This window comes from Drosophila yakuba, chromosome 2L, assembly GCF_016746365.2.
Source record: "Drosophila yakuba strain Tai18E2 chromosome 2L, Prin_Dyak_Tai18E2_2.1, whole genome shotgun sequence".
Classification (NCBI taxonomy): domain Eukaryota; kingdom Metazoa; phylum Arthropoda; class Insecta; order Diptera; family Drosophilidae; genus Drosophila; species Drosophila yakuba.
The window spans coordinates 120,685-136,203 of record NC_052527.2 but is presented as its reverse complement, the minus strand read 5'-3'; the positions used below and the strand labels follow the sequence as shown (position 1 = coordinate 136,203).

General features: G+C 39.9%; 2 protein-coding genes and 1 long non-coding RNA gene across 7 annotated transcripts; 2 read left to right on the top strand and 1 right to left on the bottom strand.

Moving 5' to 3' along the window:
* The first annotated feature begins 4,413 nt into the window (after nt 1-4,413).
* On the top strand, nt 4,414-8,916 carry LOC6526246 (protein atonal homolog 8). Its single transcript, XM_002087334.4, has 2 exons — nt 4,414-4,783; nt 7,610-8,916. Exons 1-2 carry the CDS (start codon nt 4,696-4,698, stop codon nt 8,629-8,631), a joined length of 1,110 nt encoding a protein of 369 aa, XP_002087370.1. The 5' UTR covers nt 4,414-4,695; the 3' UTR covers nt 8,632-8,916.
* A 1,478-nt stretch (nt 8,917-10,394) lies between these two features.
* On the top strand, nt 10,395-13,281 carry LOC120320741. Of its 4 annotated transcripts, none has more exons than XR_005560278.2 (3): nt 10,395-10,450; nt 11,383-11,664; nt 11,761-13,281. It is a non-coding gene; the product is annotated as an uncharacterized LOC120320741 (long non-coding RNA). The 4 variants fall into 4 exon arrangements; XR_005560279.2 differs by lacking the exon at nt 10,395-10,450 and adding an exon at nt 10,495-11,155 and having other exon boundaries at nt 11,248-11,664; nt 11,758-13,281; XR_005560277.2 differs by lacking the exon at nt 10,395-10,450 and adding an exon at nt 10,495-11,155 and having other exon boundaries at nt 11,248-11,690.
* Nucleotides 13,282-14,026: 745 nt separating this feature from the next.
* LOC26535047 (galectin-9) lies at nt 14,027-15,509 on the bottom strand. 2 transcript variants are annotated; one of them, XM_039371270.1, is made up of 3 exons: nt 14,461-15,509; nt 14,224-14,326; nt 14,027-14,165 (listed from the first exon to the last, which is right to left on the bottom strand). In XM_039371270.1, the coding sequence occupies exons 1-2, from the start codon at nt 15,374-15,376 to the stop codon at nt 14,253-14,255; spliced, it is 990 nt and encodes a 329-aa protein (XP_039227204.1). In that variant the 5' UTR covers nt 15,377-15,509; the 3' UTR covers nt 14,027-14,165; nt 14,224-14,252. The 2 variants fall into 2 exon arrangements, with proteins under 2 accessions (XP_039227204.1, XP_015054575.2); XM_015199089.2 differs by having other exon boundaries at nt 14,224-15,443.
* Between the last annotated feature and the right edge of the window lie 10 nt (nt 15,510-15,519).

The window sequence follows — 15,519 nt, the reverse complement described above, 5'->3', positions numbered from 1 at the left end:
GGTAAAATGTTTCCGGCTACGCTCATGCGTGTCAACGTCAAGGCGCGACCAGGGCATGCATCTGGTCGGTCGGTCAGATACCAAACACCATACACCACCGATGGCAAAGGAATGGACCTGTGCCGTCCCGTTGGCTGCTATACTTATTTACATTACGTTTATGACACTGCAATCGCACAGCCGAGGCCACGGCAACCAGCTGTGCGTCTGGCGCCAGCCAAAAATTAACCAAATCGTCTGCTGTCTGGTCCTTTGTGTGTTGACTGCAACTATGAAATTTGCTATACAACAAAAGACAAGTGCACAAAACAGTTTTATGACAAGGATATTGAGCAGTACCCACTGGCAAATGGGCAACAGCAGTAAGTGCCTGAAAGGGCCAAATCGAAGACAGGTACCGTAAATCCGAAAAATGTCAAAATGTTTCCTTGCATGTGCATCAGATCTAGGGACATGCGCATTAGCCAATTTAATATAGTTGAAACTGCAAATGTCTGATATACAATTCATAATATTTCAAGTAGCGATGTTCCAATGTATCCGCGGAACTCAGCATGAGTGATACAGATACAGATACAAATTCAAGAGTGGTAAGAGTGCTAACCAACTCAAAGCGCATGCACACGCGGGTATAAATAGACACTTTTGAGGTGCATGACATACCCACATGCTAAGACATTCTATTAAGTAACCCATTCCTCTGCCTCGATTCGGCACTGCTGCCCATTGGTAACTTAAACTTATGCTCAGAGCGATCTCGACTTTCATATTAAGATTTTTCTGATCTTGCTGCTGTATCGACGTCCATATTAACAATTTTGTGCTGCTGCCTCATTGCCTCTGTGTGATTTCTCCTGCACAGTATTCGTATTTTCGGGGCTTGGGGCAAACAGTGGCAATCATTGCAGATACGGTCAACGAGAAGGCCAACGCTTTGCTAACATTTTTGCAGATACGGTTGCGCTTGCGGGTGTTTTACGTACAAGAAGCGTGGGAATTGCTGTGGGGGATGTCTGGACTCATTAACATTCTGGTTCCTTTTTCTTCATTCTTGCGTGCAAAGTCCTTGCATTGGCCGGATTGTACGGGTTGTCTGCGTTGGGCTTGGCAGGCAGTCCGATTTTTTAGATTTTGACATTAATAACGTACTTCTTAGCGTCTAATTTTATATCATGGGTATGATTTCTGGCACGCATGTTATTGGTGCTGCTGTATAGTTTCGCTTGCGGCTGTCACGTTTTCAAAAATAAGTGGTACACGTTGGACCTTAAAACCCTTAGCTTTTTAACTTGCATAGGGCATAGCTACAATACTCTCGCCTTTGGACAGATGTCTGCACTTACAACCATTTTCACAACATATTCCCACGCAAATGAAAAGACATCTTGTCGCCATTCTCAGCACTGTGTGCAAGTTTCACACATCTTGAATTTAAGGATATGTCTGTTTTTCCTATCCTTCTGGTCAGCATATGTGCCATTAGCCGCCGACGGCGCCGATTCCATGAAAACTGCAAACTGGGTGACGCCGGCAAAGGTCACAAGAAAATTCAGCATGAGCGCAGCTAAAAAACGCCTCTGACCGAAAACACATGTGTTGGCACTAACAGCCCGAGTGTCTTATCCGGCGTTTTGAGCCAGGAGAGATTTCCATGTGTTCCGAATTCGGATCTGAACTTCTTTCCGCAAATATTTTGTTAAGTTAAGTTATTTTAGTTAAGTCGGCTACTGCTAGAAATCCTTTTACCAAACGCCCTTCAGAATATTTGTATGTCTGTTATTTGATGGAGGGAGGCTCTGAGTTGGAATTTTAAAAATGTGGTAAGGAGATTAGGCGGCAAGTGAAATATTTCCTGCTATATATAAATATGCCAAAAAAAATTGATATTTCTCTTACGCACTAGGAACAGCTAACTAACGGGTATCTGATAGTCAAGGAAGTCGACTATAGCGTTCTATATTGTTAAATCAATATTAAGTCCAGTAACTTGTGCCGTTTTTAAACGGAATCGAGGGTATCGGTAAAAGTGAGTTACGCAAATTCCATAACCACGTGCCAAGGCCGGTGGTTGGTTTCACTGCACTCGTTAATACTAAACGTAACAAGAATAAACGTGACGTCACATGGAGAGACATGTGCTTATTACGGCAACGTTATGTTACTATGTGGAAGGAATCTGTATTAAGATGGCTCTAACGAGTAGCGAAGCGCTTTAAAGTAGCTAAATGGAAAGCGGATAAAAGATTAATTGATTTCAATGGGCTTTCCAAAAGTTGGAATATGCAACCAATAGTACATTAGGTTCAGCAGAAGGATGACATTAAGCGCGAATGTTCTCAGAAGTCACCACTACCTGACTTCGGTGAGTTTTTCAAGAATTTTATCAATCTCCCAGGCGTTCTCCCGTTCAAACTATTGGCAAGGGCCAGATATTAGTCCAAACAGACTGAAAGCAATTAGTGATTGAGACGTCCCATCATCCTGCGCGTCTATGTATGTATGTATGTATGCAGCTCCATGCCGAGACTGACAGGTAGAAATATGTAGAAATACATGTGCGTTGGCAGGTATTGATATCCACTTTAATTAAATGAATATTAGCATTATTATTTCTCTTAGATGTCTTTCAGAAGCCAAATCAATGTAAATCGATTTATGCATGTTCATCAACAAGGTACTTTTTGGGACTTAATCTCTGCTGAAACGCACATTCTTTAGTAGAAGCCAAACTGAATTCGAATACGTAGTGCTAGGTCCTCATACAGAAGCCAAATCAGTAACCGCAACTTTACCTAATTTTATAAAAAAATCTTCGCAAATGATTCCGAAGTAATTCTAGCTGGGCCCTAAAGAAAAAATGGTTTATTTTTAAAGGGACAGATCAAATTTCGCCGACACGTACACGAACCATTTTTGGAAGTCCAGCATTCTTATCCTTGAACTTCCAGCTTGACAAAGGCTTGATCGCGACCTAAACGACGGTAGCGAAGGACTGCTCAGGTTGCTACACTGGGGATTCTGAAGTCTGGGCTCTGTCCAATCGAAGAAAACAGGTTAGCCCGCAGCCCAATCGCATACTTTAAAAGCAGAACAAGTCTTTAAAAAAACGAAAGTCATCATTCAAAAAGCATTTCGCGCGACAGACTCAAACTCGTGCCCAGTGTACATCTGCTAAGGATATCAGACAAAAAGACGAAAAGAACCCTAATGATATTAGGGAACTGGCTCTTGTATTCCAGCGGCAAGTTTTTTTGTTGTGCGGTGTACGAAAGAATGATCTGCAAAATTTAAACTTTTTCCTAGAACTGATCTTTTTTTTACGTATGGAGGTATTCATCCAGACTCAAATACATTTCCAATTTCAAACATATATATGTATGTACATTTTTACACTATATGTATACAAAACTTTCATCACAAATGTACGTTGAGTTCTGATTAAAAAATACAGTTCAATTAAAATATACCTTAGAAATAGTGCCATTTTACTATATAGAACAGCTGGCGCACTACTTAATTTTTACAATATTAAGATCGAGCTGTCTATTACGTCATAGCTATTATATATGCATATATATATATGTATATATCATACAGTGCAAACCGCAGATGAAAAACATACATACTTAAGTACATACGTATGCACGAATGAAATTGACGCATATACCACCAACTGTGCAGCAGAAATGTTGCAAGGAGAAAAGCTGTATTCAGAAAGTCCTGATAATAATGGAGGCTTTAAAAGCCTTATAAGTCAAATATTATTAAATGGAGAGCCGGCAAGACTGGCCAATCTAACCTAGTTTAATGAAATTTAAAATGTTTTCTAGCCAAGATATTTAAGAATTGAAGGTATATCAACATCAGTTCACCCAATGGGGAAATATATATTGTAATTCAAGCCCGCAAAAACATAAGGAAGGCCGCGGAATAATAACACCTGCAATTAATTACTGTAATTCAAGTTTGTTCTAGTCCCAAATCTCAAGCAAGCGAATATTTTCATTCATAAAACCTATAATGCGATAGTCAAACATGCTCGACAGCGAACCGATCCAACGAACTGAGTTCGTACCACAGTGCTGGCAAATTTTGCTGCCTAAAATTCCTTGAAGCCAGTAGTTTCCGAAGCTTAGCTAGCTTAGCTTTCAGCGGCTTTTACTATTTCTCGTAGAGATAAGTTTTAACTTTAATTCTTTTAAGGATTTACTTCTGTTAAGTATTTATCTTGTAGGTAAAGGGGCAACGCAATAAGTTAAAAATTGATTTTTATTTCAAGCCATACGCACTTCAGGACAACGGAATCTAAAGAAGCTGAATTGTCAGCACTAATAACCAAACGCAGTTCGACCGCGTGCTGCTTTTAGCATGAAGCCGGCCCCTGGCGCAGGCCATTTCAATCCGCAAGATATTTTCAATCCGTCAGATACTTTCGTTGTGAACGGTCGTGCTCCGGTCAAAAGATTTTCAAAAGATCGTAAAATAAAAAAACCTAATAAGTTGAAGATAGTGCCAAAGGTCACATACGGCTTTACCAAACCATAAATAAAAAGTGCCTTTAACCAATACGTGAGAATTTAATAGGTTTCTGTTGCTATCAAAGCCGTCATTGTAAATAAATGAAATAAAAACCAACAAACCAACAAAACTATTCAAACACCGTTTTTGGATACGCGCTATTTTTAAAGATCTTGGATGTCCTTGGCGGCTATGGCGAAAACCAACCCAGAAAAACTTTACATGCAACTAAGCGCATCGGAATTATCAGCAATTATTATGAAAGGTGGGTTAAATGCACGCGCACAAGACAATGCACCTGTTGCCTGCGAAATGTGCAGCACCTGCAAATACTTGCATAAAAATATCCACACCTACATACATACATAGTTATTTTATGTCTTGCAGTCGCAAAATAACTTTTTGACATTATTTGTCAAATATCTGCATATTTACCTTTGTAATTGAAACCCAAAAAGGACGAGTACTGACACAAGACGAGGAGGCTTTGGCCCATGGCCATACCATAAAACACTTACCATATGATACACTGAAGATTATTGACGACCAAAATTGTTAGTAGGGGTGCTGCGGTGTGCACCCAGAAAGCCCCACCAACAACACGATGCAGCAGAATCATAAAGGCAGCAGACTTTTGAGGGTGCCAATTAAGATGCAGACAGATACGTAAATAACGCCAACTATGTGTCGCCAGCGTACTCCAACTTTCGTTTTGTGTTGCATATGTCGGCCAAGCACTTTGCCCGCAATGGCGAATTTGGGACGACGATGTCGCCAGACATATTGGCAATTTGTCTGTTTGTGAAGCTGGAGCGACAGTTGGACTCGGCAATGTGTATCCCTTTTCACCACCGCCTGCTGATTGTTATAATGTTCGAAGACAGACGTTAACTCCTCCCATATTGTTGGTACTGTTACGTCAACTGTTTTACAAAAATTGATTTTATTTTTCGTTTTTATGTTCCTTTCATTTTTTTTGTTAGTCTTAATCAGTACCCTTCTGAAATGATTAGTGTAGATGGATTAGAATTATAATTATGTGGCTCCTAATTTAAATTATTTACAAGACCAACGATTATAGTTGGTACAAATTCTAGTTCTATTGATTTAGCACGAATCACAAACAGTACCATTAGTAACAGGGAAGCCGAATAAAATTGGGATCTTTCACAGCCAAACTAATAAGGTCCTTGCGAAGTGTGGCACAATACTGCATTATTTGGATGAGTTCTTACGATTCATTCATAAAAGTGATGCGTCATTTTACTACAATATATTCCATATAGTCGCTTTAACATATTTACATTTATGTACGTGTGAGTGTATGCACTTGTTGTGATAAGACGAGGCTTCCCACACAGGGAATGCTTCCCAGTGGACCGACCGCCAGCCAAAAGCCGCCTATGATGATAACCTTTCGTTGACTTTTGGCGTGAATATGGGATTTTCTTATGCCTCTGACAGTTAATGTCTGCCGTTTTTAAGTAGGTTTTAGCTGATTTTCGCAGGAGGGCATTCATTCTTGGAAAAAAAGGCAAATAACGGGAAAACCGTTGCTAATTTCGGAGCAAAACTTCTCAGTTTGTATTTGGGACCTTAAGACGAACCAGGTTCATTAAAATAAAACTCATTTTGGTGCTCCAAAAGCATCTTAAAATATATTTAATAGAAACAGTCGAGAATAATACCTTGTTTCATATGTACTAAAAATAATATAAGGATACACATATAGTTCTTTGGTCCTTGGATGTTGCATAAGGTGTCTGAAACATACGAATACAGAGTAAATTAGTAGAAAATAAAATTTATAAAAATTTTATAGACAATTTTTAGTTTCCGTTTTGCACAGGTGTTTTCGCTGAGACGACGCCTGCGACGACGGTGGCTTAAAAGTAAACATTTGTCTAAATATAAATTAGAGTGCGGTATATAAACCAAGCAAGACATGGGATGGAGGTAGAGCTATAAAACTGATGTTATTTGTACAGCCTGATTTCGTGGTCGCAATGTCAGTCAGTTGCTTTGAATTTCGTTTCGTTGTTTATCTGCCTAAAATTAGAAAAGATAGCAGATATTGTGCTTATAAATAGTTGAATAAACATGCAAAAAAGCATACCTTCCGTAAATGAGTATTATTTAAATGTCCGTACCGGTTCAAACAAACAGGGAATACATTTACTCATTCCATTAACAATAAAGGTGCAAACTTCGCTTCAGCAAAGTTATTTAAATTCAATAACAAGTAATTATTGTATGTATGCTTGCTGACAGAAAAATATATATACACGTGGATAGGCAGATGTTTTCGTTGGGCCATAACACAATATTTCCTAAGCGGTTCCTCCAACTGATTACAGAAATTAGCTGTTTGAGACACTGTGTTCTCACTTTTTAAGATATGGAAATACTCATGAATATCCTGGCAGATTCTACACATGTATACTTTGCAGGCACACCTAATATTTTAATCACAAGCAAATTCGATCCATGTGTGTATGTATGTACATATGCTCGTTTATTTGCTTTGTGATTTTAAAAATTGCTAACCGGGTTGTTGGCTTCTGATGCAGTGGCTGCCTGCTGCTGAACTTGAACTGACTTTATTCGCCAGACTTGAAATAAATTACTTTTAACAAGTAAGCTGCGTTTCAGCACTTCAATACTTGTGGAGGTCAGTGGTAAATTTACGAAACCTGTTTCGTTTTCGTAATCAATGCATAATTTCACTTTACATTATGGTCTTTCTTCTCATGTAATCTCCGATTTCAATGTATCAAATAGATCGCATAGGGCAGAACAGATAGTGGGAAACATAATATGTATATACGTCATAAATACGTCATTCCAATTGGCTTCGATCAGCTGGCAATAAAAAATAATAGCTAAAGATTTGGGACTTATTGAATTTTGAAAAGTCGAAGGGGTGTCGCACAAAGGCAGTCGCAGCCCTATTCGGCCTGCTAGTCTGTTCCGCGAAAACGGGGGTTTTTTTAATTTACGAATACGAAACGCCAAAACATTAGTAACCGGTTCGGCGTAATACGTCACAGATAGAAGACAACTAACTCTTTAATTTTTTGTTTATTTTTAGATTCACCCAATTCCAACGACCGTGATGCGGGTTTTTGTTCCGCCAGTTCGGAAAGCGAAGGCGGAGACGACTTGGTCGTCGAGCACGCGCGCAGTGGCAGTCCCGACATCAGACCAAAAGGAACGGACTCGGCGGAATCCAAGCCAATAGCCCTTGTCCGCAACAAGCGCAAGAGTTCGGAACCCTTCAAAGTCGTAGGTTTGACGACTCCCAAGTCGAACTCCATGCCTGGTCCCCCGTCCAGTGCGAGTATGAATGCAACTGGTCCACTCAAGAAACGCATACGCTACACATCTTCCGCCGATTCGGCGGTGGTCCTAACACCACCAGCCATAGACTCTCCACCACCCCCACCCAACAGTTGCATGTCTTCCACGTTGGGCCTGCAGCACCAAATAATGCCCAATCCCGCGCACATATATGTGCGCCATCCTGGAGTTACGACTCTGCACAGATCGCTTCCTGCCCATCCAGAACAGTTGGAACCACTCGCATTGGTAACCACCAAAAGACCATGTGTCGACAACGCGGGACCCAAAATAGAGGTGTATTCCACAATGCCAAATGGGAAGCAGCCATCCGCCAAAAAAACTTTGAAGGAAAGGACGCAAAAAGAATCAGCGGCATCTTCATTCCTAGACGCCAGTCTTAGCGATGACGATCTATGCAAGGCGGGACTGGCATCCGTGTCGCGTCCCCATCAACACCAACATCAACGCAATTACAAGAACATGACTAGGGAGCGCCGCATCGAGGCAAACGCACGTGAACGGACCCGTGTCCACACCATATCCGCCGCCTACGAAACACTGCGCCAAGCTGTTCCAGCTTACGCCAGCACTCAAAAACTTTCCAAACTCTCCGTTCTTCGCGTGGCGTGTTCCTATATACTGACCTTAAGCAGAATGGCTGGCGAGGATTACAGCGCCGATCAATCCGTACCGTCCATTGCCTCGTGCTTGGAAGCTGTAACATCAACCATCCAAACGGAGGGAAAAGTGAAGCGAAAGAAGGACGAGTAATCTGCCCACTTTCGTGGCTACCTTACTCTTCTCTATACTTTAAATGCGACTGATTTCTGCTATTTTTATAAATATTTGCGCCTCAGCTAGGTTTATCTGCATACAGCATTCCTATCCACATACTTTGAGTCTAGGCCAGTAGTGGCCTTATAGCTTTAAAAGTTTTCAAGGCTTTGTTAGATATACAAACTATATATGTTTAAGAACAATTTTTAAGTATGCCTGCATACGATTTGTACTTTATAGTGACATTGTTATGAATAAATACTAGCGATGTGATCTTAATTTAATCTCTATTTACTGAAGCATGTTCGGCAGTACAAATAGTCAACGCCAACTATATGAAAAGACAATAATCGGTATCCTTAACACTTAAATGACAATAATGTGAACCATATATTTACCTAAAATGTTTCAGATTCTTGTTTCAAACAGGATTTTTATATTAATATACAAATATTTAAAAGAAGCTTTGCCAAAATGTTGAAATTTCACCATCAACTTTAGTTAACTTAGGACTGAATATGACAATGTATATTTGTACATGTACCTCTAAAATAAGATAAATTCTTCTTCTGTTACGAATTGCATATAACCGAGAAAACAGTAGTGATTAACAAAGAATATACAAATTTCAGTTTGTGTAAATAACTGTAGACGTTTCTTCTCAAATTGTAATCTCATTGTTTTGTATAAATTGACATATATTTGTATGTACCCACGTATACATAAGTGTAAGTGCCATAGAATCAGGAAATACACAAAGCTGACTATAAAGAGAACGTATTTTTATATAGAGCTGGGATTTCAGGTGGCCGCTAGAGAATTGTTATTTGGGTTGATGTTAAAACATTAGTCATCTGGGTGCAAGAGCACTGAATACTTCAAAGCAAGGCAACCATATAGAAATGACGGTGTTAAGGGTTATTTTATGTCTGTACGTTAAGCAATCTTATCGTTTGCAACAAGCTATTTCGTGATATTAAAAACTCAACAGGTGCGCAAAGAACGACAGGCTATCGATTTAAGTACACCTGAACGCATCCACGTTATCATAACGCGTTTTGGCACAACTTACTCCTCTTATCAGGTTCAGAAATATATTTGTCAGCTTATCTAGCAGGCACAAAGTTTACCAATATTACAGTAAGTTGACAGTGCACGAGAACTCATGACGTATTTTGAAAGAGCTCAACACTATTAACTATGCATATAATTAACAACGTACCTGCATCTAGTTGACCCAGTGCAATATCCAGAACAAATTACATCAGCTAAGAATCCTACGGAAAACAGGTTAATAACAGCAATTTCCGATCACAATATAATGACTTAAGCATGGGCGTTATTCAACAGCAGGTGGTTGAGCTAGCACTTGATTGTATACATCTATCTCAAAGTACCTTCACTTGCATAATAAAATATTCATAAATTAAAACATAATTTAGGAAATATTAAGTATTATCGTATAGCAGGACTTATCAATGAATTGGGGAAAAAAATGAACATCTGCTCAGATAGAAATGACTTCTAGTGGCGAAGTTACAAATTGGCATTTGTGTAAATAAGTTTAAAATTATAAACTATCGTAAACCGGTGCATCACATGTCGTGCCGAGATGTTATTTAAGTCGGAGCAAACTGAAAAATTGTTGTGCAAATATTGACTTTAAGCCGTCTAAAAATACCACACACAATTGTAGTTGCAGCTTTAAGTTATAGCAGACGACAAATATTGTCGCACCTGTCACAGGTGTGGCAACGTCTATTTCGGGGCAGTTGCCAGTTGCGCGTGTGCCTCACAAGGTGTTGGTACGAGGGTGAGCCAATAAACTAAGTACCGTCTTGGCATCACATGCTGAGCGAGCTAGCGTGATCTTTTCATTAAATATGCGTACAAATTAGCACGATCACTGCTGCTTGGACTACTTTGATAATTAACCAAAAATGTGCTACTCGTTATAGGCGAAGGGCTAAAAATAGATGCTAAATATCTCCGTTTTAGGATTTTCTCCAGCAAAGCTATTTTAAAGTTCTTTCCTAGTATTACCTAGCTCATGGTAACGCATTTATCCATTTGCACATTAATCTTTATAGTGAATTTTGCACAACAGTTGTAGAACCCCGTTGATTTAAGACACATCAAAAGATATTTGTTTACAGCTGGCGGCAGGGATAGAAAAGCAAAATACAAAATACTTTTGCTATGCAGAGAATGTAAGGTTGAGCAAAACTTGGTAGGAGTTTGTGCATGTGTACGTCAAGACCCACACGCACGCCATTAGTTGGCGCCTAGATTGCAAGGCGCAATTGACCATTTTAAAATAAAACCAGACTGGTGGGCTTGTGACAGTCCAATAGCTGACCTAGCAAAGTGGAGGAAAAGGAAAGAAAGCTATTAGGCGACGTGCGCGTCAGACACTCTTTATTGCATGCCAAATGGATGTCTAGCAATTGTCGCGTTAAATATTCTAAATAAACCTTTCTATTGGACTCATATGAACACTTATAGTCAGCAGGACGAGGTAATTACTTATTAAAGTTTTTTTTTAATTTCTGAGAAAATTTTGGTTGCGCTAACAGTTACTTGTTAATAATATGTATCTTTCGAGACCAGATATCAATTTTAATGAGTCATCCCCGTGATAACAATTATACGCCGTCTATTTACGCATCTACCATACATATTTCAACTGGAACCATCTGTGTCCACTTCCGTTTCATTGCAACCGCCAAATCCATACCATCCCAGTAATCCAAGACATGGACATGCGCATTGCAATGGCGCCATTAAGTCCGCACTTCTACGCAATATGCCCTGCTGGACCAGCTCAGAATCCCACTCCCACTTGTCTGGATGCCCTCGCCAAATGTGGCACATTAAGAGGTGAATCTTTATGTACTTTTCAACATATACACAACTGTGCCGCGAGGCATTAATGTAATATCTTTATGTACGAGATTTATTGATTAACTAAAACACTTTTAAGTTATGTACACAATTGTACAAATACAAGGAACGGAAATGAAATAGGTAGAAACAATCATTTTATAAAAAAAGTAATAATTGATTAAAATATGTATATATCATTTTCTAATTTTTAATTTAACCTCTTAAATGTTAAAGCAGACCGCAGGCATCGTAGCTGACTATCTGACCATCTGAAGATATCAAATCTCTTAAATTGTTGCCCTTCAATGAGCTTCGAGAAGTCAAAGATTCCTTTTATAAAACTGAAAGTAGCAGGAGCAGACGTTGACGCCGCCGGCTTCTAGTGTATGGCATCGCAGCCGCAACACCGAAAATGGATGCGAAAGAACGATGTGTCCAACTACCATATGAAAATATGCAATCTAACGAGTGTAAGATTGATCTCGGGCGATATTCTGAGAATTCGAGAGCCGGTGCTCCAGTCTGACCACTGGTCCCTTACTTGGAGGAGCACACATTTAAACATTTAAACTGCCGGTATACGAGTATATACAGTGATCTTATAAAGGAGAAACGAGCGGTCTACCCTCGTTTCGGCAAAATACCCTGCATCTACTTATTCCGTGGAGCAACGAACAAGAAATAAGAAAAAAGGGAATCAAGGTAATCGCGTCCTGAAACAAAGAATAAAATAATTGAACAGCAAATATATTAAAGTTGGTAATGTATAAAAAGCTTTCCTTCTTTTGCTCACTTTAATCTGGAGGTGTCCTTGCAAATCCGGAGTTCACATAAAAGACAAACTATTTTTGTTTTGCTATGTAATTGGATTTGACAGAGCGAACTCGCATTGATAGGTCCGATCAGTAAGTGCGAATCCTTGGATTATTACATGCACACCATAATAAAAACAAAAGACACCAACCTGAGCAAAAAACGCGGCTGAGAACCATATAAATATCCGCGGGCCAATTTTTCGATAACTTTGTTTTTGGCTTGCAATTCGGCTTGAAAGGCAGCAGGAGCAAGCACTCAGTTTCGCTGGATGCTCACGACGAATGAGAAACGGGTTGCATTCCGTTGACCATTTCAAACAATTGGCAGTGGCAGCTGCTGTGGCAAACCTTTGGGCACAGGAACACCAAGGGGACTAAGGAGAAACAGAGGACAAAACCTCAATTGAGGTTTAATTTAGAATGTACCAGTGCTACCGCACTGCGGAGCCATTGATTGCACAGTGTTCTGTGTGACATGCGAACACATTCGGAATATTGATAAGCCTACTCATTTTGCGTCTGGCTGGCTAATCGGTAAGGCCAATGAGGAGAACGTCATGTTGTAAATTGGTGCGAATGCATTTGTTACCATTTACTTTTCAGCTGAGTTGTGCCGGCTTGCCCAAATTTGTGATATATGATTGATCTGGTTTGCTCAGAAATTTTTCAATTTAACAAAAATTTGTAAACCATGGGCGTATTTATGAAGATTGTCAGAAAGAAAAGGGGATGCACCAAGGACGAAGGTATCAGTCCAAACAAGTGAGCAAACGCCTCAAACTAAAGCTATATACAGCATTTGCTGATTTTGGAGATATACAATGTGGGCAACGAATATCATAAAATTCGATTAAAATTACTGAGTGCAACCTTCTGACTGAAATCAATGTTCCCTCTGCCGGTTATACTGAATTCAATTTTGAATAAAGGACCATAAAACTTTTAAAACCAAATTTTATTATACAGGCAGCCCTGTATGTGCATCCGTACTTTTTATTTTAAGTTGTATATTTCACATATTCCTTCTTAGATCGGAAACGCTTCGTTATATCTTATTGAGTAAAGCTCATATTTATTTAATGAGCGTTAATCCTAGAATTATTTTAAGAATGAATTACGAAATAGAGCAATATGGGTCCTTGTCGTATCAAACATCAGTAATCTACTTTATTTGCAAAATGGTACAAAACATGCTTGGCACGAACAAACTTGAATCATAAATAATATTTTTTCCTTGGCAGACGCTTTTCTACTTCCTTTGCTGGGCCTTGGGAAATATTCGTGGGCTTGACGTTTTCGGCTTGGCGTTTTTGCTGCTTTTTTGCTGGCCATGACAAAACAATGTCAACTGTCTTAAGAAACACATGTAGACATAAACGTCAAGTCAGGACAGCCTTCCCAGTGACGACTCGAGCAGCTCGGCCATACTGCGTCCTTAATCGATTATCATTTTTAATAATCATCTTCCGATGCCTTTTAGGCGGCCTCAGCTGGCGGACTCGCTGCAAGGAGCTGAGTCTGCTTTTGCTATCCAGACCGCTTATGGGCAGACGACCGCTTGACGTCTCCAGCGAATTGACATTTATGAGCGCAGCGCTGCGGTGCGCTGGGCACAGGGCGCAGAACTGTTTTAATTGCAGAGTACTTATAGGAGCCGTATATGTGGGGTGCAGGAGCAATCAAAAATATTTGGACGTCATTGATTTATTAATTCGTGAACTGCGTTTTTCGACATAGCTGATTTTTGACACTATTTTAATTATATTTGAAGTTGGGGGATTTCAGATCGCTTCCAGGCACCTATAGCTCGTTCCATGGCAGTTCGAACTTTAATAAATAGAAAATGTAAGTCGAAATAATAACTTGGAAAATGAAATATCATTACCTCGTGGTTTTTTGTAGGAAGTGTTGCTCTCAACTACTACTTCCCAAAGCTTGATATCTCCACGAATATTCACAATGTCGACACAATCTGGCTTCATTTGATACTTGAAATGAAACAAGGACCTGTTGTTTACAAACAATTCGTAGTAGCTATCTCGGCATACGATTACTATGACAAAGGCACCTCCTGGCCGTAGACTTGTGTTCAAGCGAGACGATGTACAGTTCACCCACTCACCGTTTAAATAGGCACGTCGTGTAATAATAGCCGTGCCGATTTTGTCGTTCCTACTTCGCAAGAAGCAGGGACTAAAATAGAATGACACTGCGGGTTGCGGCCAAATTTCCTGTCCTTTCTGAAACGCTATACTGAATCTTTGGGGCATCAATCGCACCCGACCTTCGATTCGAAGTGCACTTCCTTCTATGAGGACGTTTTCGTCCAGCAGCTTTCCATAGAAAGGAAGAGGGAGGCTCGGGTGGTAGAGGAACTTTTTAGATGACATCTTTGCCAGAGAAGACAAGACCAACCATTCAGTTTCCGTGTTCTGTTCATCTCGCTGAAGCTTTGTTAAATGTGGAATGGGTTGAGGCAATGAATGTGTTAGGCGTATAGGATACTCGGAAACGTAGTACGTATCGATAACGATGTCGGAGACATCCCCGAGTACATCCACAGCTTCCAACCATCGATAAGGCAAACGGTGAATATATTTCGCAAAATGATAGCCATTAACTGAAATAAAGAAGCACTCCTCCGTAAGTAATATTTGCATCCAAAACGACTTTCCCCGGTTTAGCTGGAAGGTTAGATAGGAAGAATTTTCCTCGGGCCCCCATTTTCCCTTGAGACGTGAATTGCGCGTTATATAATTTTGAGGAAGTCGAGATCCTATTTGCAGCAGTACATCGCACTCCTCGCATATTTCACTTCCCTGCTTGGTGAGAAAATCTATAACAAAATGCTCACATGCCATTAGGATCATGCCGTGGAAGACAAAACATAGTCCTGGCCTTGGACATTGGATCACTTTAAAATGCTTGCGTCGATGGGCAGCTGAGCGATTTTCATAGAACAACGACATAGCGTCCATAACTCGCCTTAGAGCTACGGTGCACGCTCCAGGATACATGCCCATAAACTTGGTCTCCATTTTGCTCCAATAATATAGATAGGAACTTCAAAATTGTTGTTATAAGAGGCAGATTAAAATTTAACATACGCCGATTTTGACAATAGAAAAAACGACATTAACAAAAATATTGCACGCTCTGTTTTTAGAATAAAAAACCCACA

What these genes read in the sequence shown, in the direction of transcription:
- LOC6526246 (XM_002087334.4), top strand. Translation starts at nt 4,696, where the DNA reads ATGTCCTTGGCGGCTATGGCGAAAACCAACCCAGAAAAACTTTACATG. An exon ending in ATCAGCAATTATTATGAAAG is followed by an intron (nt 4,784 to 7,609) that starts GTGGGTTAAATG and finishes GTTTATTTTTAG; the next exon opens with ATTCACCCAATTCCAACGAC.
- LOC26535047 (XM_015199089.2), bottom strand. Translation starts at nt 15,376, where the DNA reads ATGGAGACCAAGTTTATGGGCATGTATCCTGGAGCGTGCACCGTAGCT. An exon ending in TTCCTACAAAAAACCACGAG is followed by an intron (nt 14,166 to 14,223) that starts GTAATGATATTT and finishes TATTTATTAAAG; the next exon opens with TTCGAACTGCCATGGAACGA.